General features: G+C 31.1%; 1 protein-coding gene across 1 annotated transcript; it reads left to right on the forward strand.

Moving 5' to 3' along the window:
• Window positions 1-263: 263 nt before the first annotated feature.
• On the forward strand, window positions 264-6,730 carry LOTGIDRAFT_220594 (hypothetical protein). Its single transcript, XM_009064539.1, has 6 exons — window positions 264-440; window positions 561-648; window positions 1,749-1,778; window positions 2,564-2,678; window positions 3,579-3,759; window positions 4,001-6,730. Exons 1-6 carry the CDS (start codon window positions 380-382, stop codon window positions 4,141-4,143), a joined length of 618 nt encoding a protein of 205 aa, XP_009062787.1. The 5' UTR covers window positions 264-379; the 3' UTR covers window positions 4,144-6,730.
• Window positions 6,731-17,525: the final 10,795 nt, after the last annotated feature.

The following is a 17,525-nucleotide window of genomic DNA, read 5'->3' on the forward strand; positions in this document are numbered from 1 at the left end:
TTTTTTTCCCTTTTTCGTAAGATGTTTATTTCCGTGATTGGCCCCAATTCTGCATACAATCAAAGTGTAAAAAATCCTAATCGTCACGAGGTCATGAGATATAAACACAGAATAAGGCGTGGCCCTTTCACGTGGTTACCATCTCTTCTTTTTTATTGGTCCATTCTGCTGCATATTATTAGTAATTTATGCTGACGTCATCAGCCAATCAAATCCTTCGTTACAATTTCTTATTCAAATAGAAGGTAAACAAAACGATAGCTCGCGCTAGTCTTGCCTCAACGTGCGTTTATTTAGGTCCAAAACATTCGGGGAAGCAACTTTGTGTGGATTTTATCATCCATTCCCCATCGATTAAAGGAATTTGCAAATTATTTTAATGATGCAGAGTATTGCCCAGTTGTTACAAGCTGCAGATTTCATTGAAAGAAGAGAAAGAGGTATGTATTTTGTGGAAAAAATACATTTTTTCATAACATTGCCACGTTGCATTGGCTCCATTTTGACACTGACAGCTCTCATGTGGGATTCTCATGCGTTTGTTTTCGTTTCTCTTTCAGAAGCCGAACATGGCTATGCATCCACTTTACCTATGCCAGATACGTATTCCAAAAAGAGGACGAAAGGAAAGAAAGGACAAGGAAATAGGTATGCCAAATTCGACATTTTATGAAATATGAAAAAATGGATCTTTGTGATTTCAGGTCAGCTGTCAGCTGATTTTGCCCGCCTGCTCGCCTGTCATTTTACCGCCCATAATTCCATCCATGGAAAAAGGAATATTTTAGTTCTATTTTTCACTCCAATTGGATTTTGTGTTAAACTCTCATGTGGCAACGTTGATTTATTGAAATTTAGACTCCAAAAGAGGTGTTGAAAAAAAAAATATCATTCTTGTCAAAAGTCATGCGGACGGATGGAGTCCGCCATCTTCGTTGTTTTCATTTTGTTAGTATCTTGGAGAAATAAATCTAGGTTTATTCCTTGTAAACATTACAGTTTCCATCATTGACTTATTCTAATGAATGTACGTTTCGTAGTGCAAAACATGGGTGCTTTATTGCAACCCTGTTAATCGACTTTTTTTTATTGGGTTGAGTGAAGTCATTTTGACAGGTTGAGTGCTGAGAGGTTGTTTATGACATTTACGACTGTTTTAAAGCAGTATTAAGTTGTTTACAATGGTTAGCATTGCATATCTGGATTTATTTACACTTGACATTTGTTTCAGCGTAGGAAACGTAATATCTTAAATCCCTCTGGGAAATACTTTATGGAATTTTTTTCAACTCGCCCACATAAAATTTGCATGTGTTTTGGCGCGTGCGCCAATGGTAACTGTCGATTATTTATTGTCAACAACAAAGTGTCTCTTTGTGTCAATCTTGTTGAATATGACCGTTATTATTTACTTCTTGTAAATTCTGAAAAATACTGCCAGCCCTTTGACTCTCCTAAACAGCCTCTTTAATTATTATTATGAATAATTTAACATTTAGTTTGGTCCCATCTGCTAAAATGATGTTCTTCATTCATATGAATTCAAAATTTTGTAATATTCTTTCATAATGATAGATATTTCTTTTGTTTTTTATATGTGTGTATTAGGACTTTTGTTTTTTGGAAAGGGGGAGGGGGAGCGTAGTGTTTATGTTTATCTCGTTTCTCATTATCTCTTTGATAAGTTAGTTGCTATACTATAAGCATATTTCATCATGCATAATAAAATCTTTTTTGTTATATTTCAGGTCATCACATAACGAATTGGAGAAAAATAGGTAGGTAATAATGGAACTTTCTAGCCATAGTTCGTATTGATTAAAATTAGGTCATCCTATTAGAAAGTAAACAATCAGGTTTGAGGAGCTTAGTACTAATCAATTCTGTTGGAATATTGATTATTTCTTTGTATTTGGAGTCGGTGTGGAAACTAGTGATTGGATTATCATTAATAATAACTAGGAATTGACTTGGATTATACTTACTGAAGTCCTGAGTATTTTCACTAATGTAAAGGATATATATAATGTGTTGAAATAGGCTGCTGGGATACAGAGTTTATAAATAGATTTATAGGTCATAATATAAACAGGTTAGCTTGCCTCTCTGACATAATGTATACATTACATTGTATATGTTTATAAGTATGAGATAACAACAATCATACAATATTGTAACTGATGGTTTCATATCCCTGATACTCAAATATACCACAAACCTCATTTAAAAAACTCTTTATGCACAGGGTATTTTTATGTCTTGAGCCTGGTGTTTTGAACATTTACTTTTGAAAAATTTACAGGATTACCAGGATTCATTTTTTGCAATTTGAAAGCTAGTGCAGTTGATCTGGATATGTTAAATGGATTATTGTAGAAATAAATATTTGCATTTTCTGGCGATAAAGCTCAATTCTTATGCTCATCTATTCAGAGGAAAGAGTAGGCTAGTGGTGTGGAAAAAAAATATTAAATTCCTGAGTTTTATAGTGAAATTGTTATGGATTTCGAAGAAACCATTATGGGACCTATATTAAATGTGTTAAACTATTTATATTTTGCAGAAGAGCTCAGCTGAGAAATTGTTTAGAACAATTAAAGTCAATAGTACCATTAGGTCAAGATACCTCACGTCATACCACATTAGGTCTTTTAACTAAAGCAAAAGGCTTTATCAAGGTAAGTTCAGTATGATGTTTAAGATTTTGATAGGCAGCCAATATCATGGGCTATATAGAAGTAAACTTATAAATAGACTAAATAACAAAACAACCCTCAATATCACTAACAAATGGCAGTAATATTTTGTATTGGCTATAATAAATACAAAAGCATAATCTATATTTTGTACTACACAGTAACTATGCTATATTTAAAGTAAAACATTAATGTCTATATACTCCTGATTTAAAAAATGAGACAAAACATTAAGAAAAGTAAAACTTTGTATACTGAGTTAAAATATCAATGTTTTTTTACTACTGTAGGTTTGTTAAGGTATCATTTGTAAATTGTAATGAAATGAACAAATTCAAAGGTCTGTAATAAGTAGAAATGTGATGTTGGGTCGTTAAAATCTCATTTATTAGAAAGAAACTTAAACTTATAGCACAAGCTCATGAGTTCATTCGGTAAATAGAACAGAAATGTCAAAATAACTTTGTTGCAGTAAGCTATACAATCATGCTGACTGTGAATGGCATATTCTTATACTTGTATAACTAAAATATGTATGTCAATGCAATAGGCTGAAAACAATTTAAATATATATGTGATAAAGGGGTGTTGGTGTCTTTATGTGATATTTTCAAAAGCAGTGACATTTTTAAGCTTGAAATCTGAGCAACTAATTAATGCATAAGATTATGCACTCAACCATGTGTTTTCAACTTTCTAAATCACTGATGCTTGTTATAACAGAAGGCCTATTATAATTTTTTTTCTTTTTTTCAAAGTGATGAAAACCTGTATTTGCCTCAAGTTTCTGTAATGTGTACAGGAAAGTCAGTATGGTTTATGTAAACTTGAAATTTTTTTGAATATTGATAAATTATAATAAGTTACATTTTTCTTTAACAGCTGTTGGAAGATAAAGAACGAAAGCAAGCATGCCAAAAAGAAAACTTACGCAGGGAGAGACGCCATTTACAGCGTAAATTGGAAACCCTTACTGCTGGCCAGTATCGGGTTAGACAGGAGCGTAGTATTAGTGAATGTAGCACTTCAACCAACTCCACAAGTACCTCAACATCAGAATCTGGTAAGTTGTCTCCCTTTATACTGATGTTATGACATAATAATGTAACAAGATTCCAATTTCAAAAAAGGTTTGTGACACTTGTTCAAATTTTGAAGAAGATTTTTTTATAAGTAATATTTCTGATCTAGATACTGTGTATTTCTGAAAAAAACTTTTACCTCTGAATATTGAAAACTGAGCATTTCATAGGCTTTTAAAGTATATACCAACTACTTATTGGTTCATTGATTTCTCCTTTCAGATGAAGTAGATATTTTGGGCTATAATAGCTCTCCTAGTGATACCGATGATCATAGCAGCATTCTCAGTGGTGGCAGTGATGGCTGTGGTTTAGACAACAATTTAACTTATATGGAAGATTCAAATAGTTCTGATGTTCTCTGATATGAGTTCTATACATCCCATCATTGTATTAATGCTTCCTAGCATTATGATGGATGTCGTAATGGTGATAAAAATATAAAAACTAAAACTTACAAAAAAAACATAAAATACTTAGAAATGAATTGAAAAAAAGTCAGATCTGTTGAAAGAGGAGGAGTATAAAGATGATATGTACATGGAGACAATATGTTCTATTAATCCAAAGTTTTAACTTCTGCCAATCTTTCTGATGGAGTTGATGCCGTATTTGTTGCCATGTGATACTGGTTAATATAGGAATAGTTCTGACAGCTCACTAGTTTTAGACTCTAGACTGTATTTGTCTGGTTGTCTGGTAGATGAGATGAAATTCATAACGATGTTGTTGGCAGCCAATGGTTATACAGAATTCTTTTATTTTTATGTTGTGTTTTTGCCAGGAGTTGGCAGTCATGTGACAAGATGTCTAGGAAAAAAGACTACTAAATATAGTCCAGAGTGACTGAGGTTTAAAAAGATAGTGTACATGGAATATTAATTCTGTTATTACCATTGACATACTAGGCATATCAAGTGAAAAATAGACATTGGTTTTCAGCCAAGAAGGAAAAGTGAACATAAGTCAAAAGGTGGTTAACCTTGAATGCCTAGTATTTCACTGGTTATATTCTTTATTTATTTATGATATCCTTCCAACTATATCTAGTAATATTATATAACCAGTCCAGTGATTATTGCACGCCTTATGGGGAATATAACATCATAGTAACCAGTTACTGTTGATATGTATAAAACCATAGGTATCTTGAGGTAGCTATTATATATATTTATATTGAAACGATAAGTAACAAAAAACCGAGCCTAATCAATTCATGTTGATATGTAAATAGATACTTACTCAACAAGTCATTCTATGAAATTTTGCTGATCATTTATATTTCATCTGCTAACTGTCTTATTTTTCTTGTGGGAGTCTATATTGATTCTTAGTGACATTGACTGAGACAGTATATCTGAAGATTGTCCAAAACTTTAAGATGGTTGATTTATCTATTATTACAATGATATAGAAGTAATAAGGTTCTAGTATATATTTTTGGTTGAAGAGAGTGTTTTGATTCTGTTGAAACTTAGTGCTGCTGTAGAACTCATTCTTAATTTCAATTCATGTAAAATTATCTCTTAGAATATTCACTATTCTTAGATAAGAATTGATATGAAGTTGACTTTGACCTATTTTATATGTGCAATGAATCTATTGTGAAAGAAATGTGATATAATGTGGATAACGGATTAAGATCAAATATTTTGTTCAACATGTGCCAATTGTCAGTTGTAATAATCTGATGATAATTTGTTCAGGATCTGATAATATAATAATATTTAGCAATATTTCTATAACATATCTTTATTCTTCTTACTCTCTACTCTTTCAGTCAATACTGCTAAAAACTTTCTTTCCTTATTTATTATAGCACCTTTTCATTTGAAATCTAGTTTGTAAGATAATACACAAAACATAATTTAAAGATATTTTGTTTATTGACTTTGGTCTATAAATTAAGTAATAATATATTGTTATTTGATAAATCTTTTAAAGATTTAATTTTAGTTTAGTAGCAAATCTTAAACATTCATGTACTTAATTATTTAACTAAAACAATCTTACTGCATGCTTAATATTGTCCAATTTGTTTTCTTGTTAAATTTTCCTTTTAAATTCTTTATTTTTCTCTATCTATTTATATTTGAAGAAATTCAAACATGTTTTTAACCCAATTTTTAGAATGAATCATATATTTGGTGTTTTTAAGAAGAAATTTTAAAGATTTTGAAAAAGACCAGTATTGGTGATCATCTAATGTAATGTTATTAGAACAGGGTATATTATTCTCTATATTATACCTTTCTCTTTGTTTTTATTTATTTATTCCAGAATTTTAGTTGAGATTATTAAAAGAAATATAATGAATTATAGGGCAAATATGACCACCTCAAAACATTTCCATCAAGATGTTTTAAAAATAAAGAGCGCACTAAACAATACATGGTGCTATTATTTAAGATCAAATAATATCTAGTATAGTCTGTGATACCACCAACCTTGTCCTACTGTAGTTTTCAGGAGTATAAAAGATACACAATAAAATGTGCCTACTTCATTCTCTATCTTGAGTTTGATGTAGTTTGTATTATATCTATTACTCCCGGTTTCCTATAGCTTTGAGGTTAAAGGTTACCATTAACTCTCAAGTGCTAAGTTAGAAAAAAAAAACATGGTCAAATCGTTAGATCATGACTTGTTGTCATTATTATTATTTTAATATTATTATTTTGTGGGAATTCCATGTACACGTGGCAAGCGATGCTGTAAGATTATTTGTTATTATTGTATGTTAAAAACTGAGTTTTGTTAGAGAGTATGAGGTTGTTATCAACAATACAACTCAGTATATTTTAACATTTTATTGTTGTTGTATCTATTACCAGTAGGATTCCACTGGTCTATTGTAGAAACCTAGACATTTGTGTACATATGACAAATTAATTTTATTTGTTCAAACTTCTCATTTTGAGGAATAAAATGATCATTATAAAATGACATTTGAAGTTTTTGTGTATTATTTTCTATATTTATTACCCATGGATTTATAAAAATAATAACTGGGGCTTTATAAGTCATAGTGAATCCATTAATGGCTAAATCCTGGGATCACAAGTGAATTAAATCTCCACAAGGGGCAATATTATATCTCTAGCATGTTGAAACCAAGCAGTTTTATTATGGTCTCATGTTGTGAACAATAGGGTATTTGTATGATATGGTAAATAGAAGGATTGTTGTAAGACAGGGGCCTGGAGCAAGCTTTAAACTAGGCTTAATATTGTTTATACTTCAACCCTTGATAAGAAATTTTATCAGGTTGATGTTAAAATAAGAGTAAATGTATGTAATTATGTCCGTTATAATTAATGTGTGATCTCTTAAATTTAGTTGTCTTAGCAACCTCTATTCTCCTTCTGACACAATGAAAATAATGGCTATAATTATTATGTACTGTGATATATTATTATCTTGTGGTCAGTGTTATATCTCTAATATATACCTACACATGCTATTCTATTCACTACGCAGTTTTATTGTCACAATTAATGTAATATTAATGGTTATGCACATGAAAGCCTGTGGTTTTTGGACCCCAAGTGTGTTTTAATGCATAATCTAAGCTTGCATTATGATTATTTCAGTCAACATAATATGTTATCATATAGTTTACTCTGACACTAAATACTAATGAGCTTTGTATGTTATGTTAGGCCTGCATCATAGACTACATCACGAAAATCTAAGCTTTGGTTTAAAAAGCTTAAAGTTGAATTGCGGTCGATATGAAATGAGACATTATTATCCTTAATCATTGGGATGATATAATATAGTTTGGACGATCCCAAGGGTTCATCTCGTCTCTAGATTATCTTGCTACAACTGCACCAACAACTTTATTGTCATAATATAGCTCTATGCCTAAGGCTAGGTAAGACTAATGATGTATGAGAACCATTTACAATTAATATCTAAAATATTTTAATGCTGAGCTTGCTATTTCCACTCATAAAAGTTTAGGCGGTAAAAATCTCCATAATGTCTAATGTTTCTGCTTTAACAGCTGTCAAGCTAGATTGAACAAAGAAGAAACATTTTCTTCAGACGACCATGAAAAGAGGCACATTATTAAATAGCAAGACGATTAACACCTGGCTATTATTCGACATGAAAATAATAACTTTTCACAGGAATGTTATATATCAATTATTGATCCTTTAATCTTCAAAACTTCATCTTCGGCTGACAAATGTTTTTATAAATGACTACAACGAGCTATTATCACCGAGCCTCTTATCGGACATATGTTGGGACAGGTGGTTCAACACGCGTCTTCCAAATACTTCAAAACAACAATTGAAATGGTGTTGAACTTTGAATATTGTGTCGAACATTAAAACTAAATTCATCTTGAACCAAAGTCCACATTTTGATTTAAAATAATACAGGTCAATTGCCGTTCTAATAGCTCGTGTCATATGTTGAAGTAATTTGATGGTTTAACTGATTTATTATATGATTTCAGAATATATTCCAATATCTATTATTTATTTTAACAATGGACAGATGCAGTCAGATTTTAAACAATGATACTACATTGTACAACACTGCAACATTCAGTTAGGTGTATATGAGATCAAATGATATGAGGATAATTTAACTATGTGTATGATCATATTTATACCACTCGATGAATTCCTTAATCATTGTGTATGATCGTACTAATAGAAGCCCGATAAATACCTTAAACACTGGTTATGATCGAAATTATAGCAACCGATAAATAACTGAAACACTAGATGACATTTAGATGGTCGAATAATTTGAATAGGATTCCTGACATGAGATCCAAGATGAGGATACATGACTTACCCATACAAAAAACACACCTGGCCTAGTTATCAGAATCAGATCCTCAGAATATACCAGGCTTTCAAAAGGCCTACTATATAGCTACAACCCTACCCTTCCTTTCACCCAGTTCTTGTTTTAATGCAGACACTGGAAATTTTCAGACTGTAATTATAAGCATTATATAATAAGATTAATGCCCTTTCATTATCACCGACTGTATAATTTCACTCATGGCTAATGACACGTATTATAACACGCTCTCAAAATCTGAACACGATATGTTCGCAGTGGCTGAGCACAAAATAATTACAGTAGAGTGGGGTGGGTGGTGTCTAAGAATAATGTAGAATTTTTTAATTCTCAAAAAATCGATAAATGTCATTTCATCGACTTGAAAAAAGACTTGGTGTATATTGTGGTACATGTATATTGGTCTAGAAAACAACCACATCTTCACAATGTCAAGCTATTATGAACTTCATATTATATCTTGACTGCAGTAGCCACCTTTCTTGTATCATGGAATGCAGCGATTCGACCAAAAAATACAGCCATTCAGGTTCCTTGATAGTTAGACTGCAGACATTATGGCTTATTTTTTTACAGACTTTCTGTCGAGGCCTGACTGGCTGTATTCGCTAGCGTACAATCCAATCAAATCGCTGTATTTACAAATTTCTGTGATATTGATATCAATGTCAATTGGATATTGAAGTCAGTGTATAAAATGTTCATTATAGCTTGACATTGTGGATTGTTACGACTCAAATGGAACAGGTACAATGGCAGAGGCTTTATTCTTGCTATCTAAAATATTAGTCTTTATGCTGTCTGTAAGGGAATGCTATTCTTATGTTATTCTGCTATACTTGAAAAGGACAAAATTATTAAATATATTGATATTTTGTAAGTGTGATTAAAGAACAACAACGGACTCTTCAAATATAACTGGAATTCCGGATAATTATAATATGCTAAAGATGCTAAGACCAAGTTGTACCAAACCAAAAGTATATTTTTTGTTACATAGGCAGGACCGGTACAAATTTTTATCCACGAGAATAGTCGAAAAGATCCTTTTATTGACTTCACCAAGTCCGTAATGGCCTTATCGATCCATGCTAAGTCCTTTCCACCTGTTGATATTTAAGTTTAATTGCTAAAAGGATTACTACTAAGCGATTATTTTTTAAATTCAAATGATTAGAGTTCTGAAATCTTTTTTGACAATATAATACAAGCTTGTCATTATCATTTCGATTGTATGCTCTTTACGTCGATTTTACATAGAAACTAAGATTTGTTATTTTAGTGGCCATGTCCTTTTAATAATATAATAATGTTGATTATGTGACAGAACATGATATCATTATGTCGTGTTTGGATCTATAATGAAATAATAATATTGACATTATATTTACAACATATAATATGATATATAATTTCTCCTTTCCTATTCTATAATATGTCAATTTAGTGTTTTAGACCACGACTGCTTACTAAATAACTTGTCGGGGTAAGGAATTGTCATGGGAATGCTCCAGGGAAGCGTGTATCATAGTTCTAACCCCAGTCTTATCCCCATCCTATCCGTGGGCAGATCTATATTGCTGCCAATAGTGACTGAATGCCTATGGTGATTCCCTTGATTAATTAATTTGGGTTAGATGAAAGCCATTATGGTGACGTCCCAGATAGAAAAAGTGTCAATTTACAGATTTGTCTGAAATCTATGATTAGTTGACCTAATACGTGTCCATTTCATTTTACTTTTTCTATCCTTTTTATTCTGCACATCAAAGGAACTCCCTTCTTTATACAATAAGTCCGCATCCAAAGGTATCTAATTAAAACGAAATAAATAGGCTAAATGAGACGGGGCGTTTTGAACCATTCTGAAGTGTGAAATGAAGTAGAATTGCTGCAGGTGGTCCAGAGGGTCTGTTTGTTTCGGTTTTAACGAATCCTCTGACCCCTGTCCTGTTATCAGTTCATGTTTACCAGTACTGGCACATTATATTTAATGGCTCATTCAGATAAATACACTCTTTAATAATTATTGTCTAATTAATCATGTGGTGTCCTCATTAGTCTAATGTCTATTATTTTAAGAGTATACTGATATACCAGAAACAATATGATCTAGTCTTTGATGAATTCTGACAAGAAATAAACCAAGAATCTCTAAACTCATATGGTATCAATTAGAAGGAATGTGAACATTATTCTCAATCTTCAAATAATGGTTAATATTCCCACATTCTTCAGGGCCATTTTAACACTTCAATGTCCATAAACCAGTGTAGAGTATGCAGTTCCATCAGTTCTTCAAGATACCAACTATCCTTAATTAACTCTCCACTATTCTTTAATACCGTTTTAGTCCTAATTAAAGCTGTAAGACGTCGATAAAATCAAGGTAGACTTAAAAAAAATATTGACTGTTTTATACAGTAAAATTGTATTGAAAGAACTATGCTGCAAAATATTGTATGTTAGCAATAAATTGTCGACTGGAATATACAGGGATAGAAAGAAGACCATAGTGTTTTGCTGCACAATACTTTAGCAACTAGAGAGGAACATAATATACTTCAGAATATTGAGCAGTAACACCGAAACCACTACTTACAAAAGGGATCGACATCTAAAACACCTTATACTCTGATGAAAGACGGTCGTCTCATTTTCTGCCAGATACCGCCATTCTGTTTCTCGAATACTGTAAAAAAGAATCAGGAGGATCTGTGTTATTAGGGAAACCAGATTTTAACAAGAGAAACAGTTCGATCGAGAAGGAGTGCAGGATCTGGTCATTGGTTTATGTTTTAATATTTAAAGGCATATAGTCGTTTGAATATTTGCTTTACAAACTGACGGAATTTATTTCGGCTATCACCCGAACAGTTCCCCTCACAACAAAAGCAGAAGTCCAGTCTATAGTCATTTTCAAACCGTTATATACATATTTATTGGTGCATACTGATGTTTAGTATCACAGTATATATCTGGATTATACTGAAAGACAACAAGGCATCAAATTCTAATAGTGAAAGTAATACTGCTCAAATCTATCATTTCGTAAAACAAATTTTCAGATGAGTAAATCCCTTTCTTTGCACCAAATGTGTTTAACATATTTTAGCTGGTCTCCAATTGACAAAGCTAATGTGTTCCAAATCGAATATATGCACAGACTGTATCCACATATCGACGCTGCATCTTAATGAACTGAACATGATGTCTGACACTGAAATCTTGAGACAGATTGTTTATTTGGTTGATGGTGTATACAATATAGGGTTATTTAAATCACCGATTAACAGTCAGGTGAAAAGCTCTTTAAATCCCACAATTACATCCCCGACATGTTAAATGAGAGGTCCAGTTTCCGCTTGACCATGCAGAACACATATTTTATAGGGTTGGCACTTATTTTGAACAAGTTAACAGATTAAAAGAGACGAAGTGAGTATTATATTTTGTTAACTGAGATGGGTTATAAAGAACGACTTGAAATAAGAAGACATGTTATAAGATATGTTAACAATACATGGACAGTGTCCATTAAATGTCTATAAATTATATTCATGCCCAGTTTAAATAATTACATTACACCCAGGAAGACTATAATTATGTCCATGTTTATAGCACTGTATCGAATGAGAAAAATTGAATTCTACTCATTATTTTTTCTTGAATTTTGTCCTTAACGAGCAGAGCTAGTGTGTAGATCCCAATTTATGTGTTTTCGAGGCTTTCCGATGGATTCGAGGCTTTTCCACACCAATCTTTATGAACAATCCGACGATACCTACAGACCTCCAAGCTAACAAGCTTCGTACTTGAGTAAAGCCCGCATAAGACGTCTGTATTAACAAAGGTATGAAAAACTCTTGAACTTGAAAGAGGACACAGATTCAAAAGCCATTGTCTTGGGAAAAAAATCTGCAATTTTGATTTTGTTCGGCTTTTCGATACCCAAATCATTAGACATTGAAGTCGGAACCTCTTGTAAGTGGTCCATACACGCACACAAAGACGATAAAAACGATTTCTAGATACAAAAGAAAATATCAAAATATTTCCTCATCAAAAGAATAATTGGTATAAACAATCCTTTACAAAAATAAGTTCTGAAGGCATAAATTTGTTGTCTTAGCTTACACGATTATTCCTCTTCAACTCGGATAATTCAGCTCAACCCAAAATTTGGCATTATTTTGTGTGGCCATGTGTTCAAATTCTCGTGTATAATTGAAAAGAAAATATTAAATCTTTCTACATTATTAGATTCAATAAACATGTTCAGGGTCAGCTGTAGGTTAAATTGTAACAAGTAATCGATTAGAAAAATAAACAGATAGAAAGTGACCATGGAAAACTAATCCCGCTTCAACAAAGTCTTAATTAAAATCACCTGTAAGACGATATTTTCATATAATTAACTTAAACAAATTTTCCCCACGATTCATTAACTTCCGATGTCTTCATTATAATAGATTATTTTCTTCATTTTAAATTCTACTGTATTACTAGTTTATTATGTTGTATATTGACCTAATATTAGGTCCAAGAGACTCTCTAGTTTCAAACAAATTTTAAATGCATCCAAGTTTTATGGCGGTTTTGAAGCTTTAGCCTTCTTTACATTAACATCAGGGAACATACATGCTACCCACCTCCCCCTTGCCATGAAAGGTGAGTGAATTGAAAGATGAACTGAAGAAAATGAATTTAATTTTCAAAGAGCGAATAATTATTGTGCTCTATTGAAGGAGAACTGTCTGCAATCACATGATCCAAACGTTTTCCCGTCACATTAGTCGATTAAACCGTATCAACGATTGCCAGCATTATGTTCAGAATATGACACAATTAGGTAATGCAAATCGATGTTGTCTATAAATTTGGTCATAATTTAACTGCTGTTGTCAATATTGTGCACCCGCTTTATTGTGAAGTAAACTACATTGCATTTTCACAGTTTTTATCTAAACGAGTTTCTGAACTCGCAAAAAGGTACCACCAAATAAAAATAGACTATTTTGACGTTGTTTTAAAACAGTAGAATCACTTGAACGTATTAGGTAGCTGATATTTCAAAAAATCATGAACTATTAAATAATGGAGAGTTAAGATTTTTTTTAAATGAACAAGATGAAGTTAATTCACCAGCTGACTAAAATAAATTGTATAGTGGATGTCAGCATCTAAAGTAGATTCTTAAATTATTTAAGCAACAGCTTGATCGTTTAAATGTTTTTGTAAAAAATTATACTTTTCGGATATTCTGGTTAAATGAGTTTTTTTTATTATGGAAAGCTGTTTAAAGACATTTACTAATTTGTTGGTTTATTTGGAATTGTCAAATATAACGAACCATTTTGAACTTAAACCTAATATGGTTTTTTTACAGACTATTGGTTCGTCTCCATTTTAATTCAATACTCTCTCTTTAGTTCATAAGATGTTGGTTACAGAAAAAGAAAACGACAAACTTCATTCACATTAATATATATACTCTATTATTTTAGAATTATTTAATTTATAATTAGTATTACTTTATAATTTAATTTCATTACTTTATAAAAATTACGTTGATGTAACTGAATTTTGACCTCGGCCTGTGCTTTCGTAACTTCAATTATATGCTGTTGTTACAACAACTCTTACCTAATATGCACATCAAGCTCATCAAATGGGGATACAAACTTGCATAATGATTGTATTCACGACAGTTAATAGGCGGTCGGTCGGTCGGACAGAAACATTATAATATAGCATCACGTATAACATAACGATAAAAGATATATAAAGGTATAATAAAATAGAGTTCACAAATTAACTTTATGCCGGCAATACATCAAGATGAATACGAATCAGTTAACCAGTCAAGAGAACATCAGTTGCTTTGATTTGTATAGGTATTGATATACTGTACATGTATTAGTCTTATTAAAGGCCTACACATTCCCACGAATCTCTCCTTTAAAAACAACACAGTCAATATTGTATACGATTACTCTAGAAATATCAATATAATGATATGCTTGAAAAACAGGTTATTTTTAATACGCACTCTGACCGTATTTTCAATATGTATTTTAAACTTGGCACGTATATAACTAAAAGTAAACATGTTTATTAATGACTGTATATAGAGAAGTAGTATTCCAAGGTCATCACCTTTTTTTTTTTAAATTTGGTTTTATTGTGTTCATTAAAGAGAATGCACAGTTCTTAATCTATGACGGGAAACCTGGGAAACAGTTTTACAATAGGCATCTTATCGCATATCTATAAAAAAAAAAATTTGAAAAAAATGTCGACCTTTCGGACAGATTTTGAGAGCGACGGCATATCCAAAACTGCTAGCAAACACAATAATCCGACTACTCTGATCCTACCCAATTTCGTAGTCATGTACGTACATGATATCATTGTTTAGGGCCAAACATAGAATTGATTTAATGTCGTTTTACGTAGGCGTTGACCTCAAACTTTTAAGGTTCAGTATTTGTAACTGCTACGGATGTGATGAGATGCTAAATGGCCAATCGATTGAGCCTACCTGTAACTAGTCCACTTTGTGATAGGCGTTTCCCAAAAATTTTGTTTGTCAACTAAAATATACGTTTTATTATTTCATTGAAAATAACAGAAAGAGCATCAACCTTCAATTATAGTGCTTTACAATTGTAAAATAATGTTCTGGATTTAAAAAAAAATGAATCTGCTTGTTATTGACGGTTACATTTATAAATAGGCTAATTTCATTTTTATCACCAGCAATTACTGAACTATAATATAATAAATCTTGCAACTTGTTTCTTATTACTATTTTTGATCAAGTCAACCAAAACTAATATGACTTTCCTATAAAAGATCTATTATAAATTCACACCCTGGTAAATAAATGTTAAAATAAATGGGAAATTGGTTTTGTTATTCATCAAAAATGATTTTCACAAGCATGTATCAAACGGTAAACAAGAACAGAATGACAATTTAATGAGACATAAAAAATAGTTGTCAAAGTAAAAATAACTCATTGATCATTCTCAAGATTTGTTTCTTCCACATATAAATTGACCTACAGTATATTCTTAAACGTGTGACTTTGATTCATTTGAAAAGACTAATATTATGCTGTTCTAATGTCCTGATGAGAAATATATGAATTTGTATGAATGAATGGGAGGGGCCAAAGACGGGTCAGCGTCTTTTTTAGAAGAAAAAATTGTTTGCACATAATACAAGGGGAATAACTCCATTATTGTAAATTTAAAAGAGACATGTATCATGTACATAGAGACATAATTAGCCTTCATGGAATTTAATTCATTTTCCTCTAACTTACACAACCTTAATAAAATATAATCTCACAATTTATTAGTGGTTATTTTGATTTCTTGTCTACAAAAGGCAGATATATCTACACATGTATATTTACTATAAAGATGAGTCTACATGATACAGAAATAAAGACTAGAAAGGAATGATTTTTTATTTCAATAGTATCATATATACCAGTAACATAGAATGGTAATATAAAATGTTAAAGAAAACCTCTCTAACAAAGTTAGGAATTAATTATCCTAATTAATTTTGATTTATTATAAACAAATAGTTATTGAAGATTTTGTCAAGATATATATTTATATATATATATAACTAGAAATGGAAATGCATCAAGAAATATTTTTCACAAAATAAATATCAAAAAAACAAATCCATACTTTAATTGAAAAAAATATGAAACAAATTTACTAGAGCCATTTTAATGTCATATTTGATATGACAGCCCTGAGTATAGGTTACTATAGCTACAAGATAATATAGCATATCTATTTAGTATAATAACTTGAAGATTAACTCTACAGCATAGTATTAAACACTTTCTAAGATAACAATGAATAAGCTTTATTAGTTGTATAGGACAAAACTAACATTAGTGAAACTTTGATAGGTGTTACCACACAAGTGTTAAAAACTTGCTGTTTGGATGGTTAATTTAATCTATAATCACTGGTACAATGTGGAAGGCAAGTAATATTGATATTATGTACACTTATTCATACCTCTTATAACTAAAAAGTGACCAATATCTCAAATATCCTTACAATAAAAGAATAAAAAAATTGACTGAGTGTCAAAATACATTAATAAGTCTCTCATGAAGTTTTATGTGTTTTCATTTAGTTTTGATTAGAATAATAACAAATTTACTTAATATTCTATAAACTAAAGTCTTTGACAAAATATTTAACTTTTTAAAATCATTTGTCATTGTTTTAATGCCTTGTAACTCCAGAAATATTTTGCAATGCATATATTCAAAACATTACAAATCAGTTTACAAACAAAGAATAAATGTCTAGGTTTGACATTTTTGATTAAGATGTATATATAATACAGCTACAAACAATTCAAATTATAAATGGACATATGGTTTGATGGTATCTTGACCTATGATGTTCAGATTTCCAGAACTTAACACAAATCTATTCAGGTGTATCTTGGCACTATTCTATACCAGTATTTATAAAGCAATGTTCATAATTCTCCTAAGGTTAGTCCAGTGATAGTCTTGATCCATGTTCTGCTATTGTCAACAAAATTTGTGCAATACATATTAACAATTATGATATTTACAAAATGGATGATAAAGTTTACAAGAACAGATATAAAATTCTGATTCCAGCATAACATCAACCTGAATTTGATAACCTGTTCCTTGACTGTACATTGACACAATCTTGTATGCTTGATTCAGATTCCTTTACATAAATCCATAATTATAGTAAGTCAAGTTGTTCTTATCATCCAACACGATCAGATCAAATTACAATTCAAGTTTCAACATCTGTTTCAATCTAATTTGCAATATTTAAAGCTTGAAACTATTATCACAAGTGAGAAATATTAAGCTAACTAAGTC

This window comes from Lottia gigantea (genome assembly GCF_000327385.1).
Source record: "Lottia gigantea unplaced genomic scaffold LOTGIsca_63, whole genome shotgun sequence".
In the NCBI taxonomy this organism is placed as follows: Eukaryota; Metazoa; Mollusca; class Gastropoda; family Lottiidae; genus Lottia; species Lottia gigantea.

Coding starts and splice junctions, on each gene's coding strand:
- LOTGIDRAFT_220594 (XM_009064539.1), top strand. CDS start 380: ATGATGCAGAGTATTGCCCAGTTGTTACAAGCTGCAGATTTCATTGAA. Junction 649..1,748: donor AAGAAAGGACAAGGAAATAG/GTATGCCAAATT, acceptor GTTATATTTCAG/GTCATCACATAACGAATTGG. Junction 1,779..2,563: donor AACGAATTGGAGAAAAATAG/GTAGGTAATAAT, acceptor TATATTTTGCAG/AAGAGCTCAGCTGAGAAATT.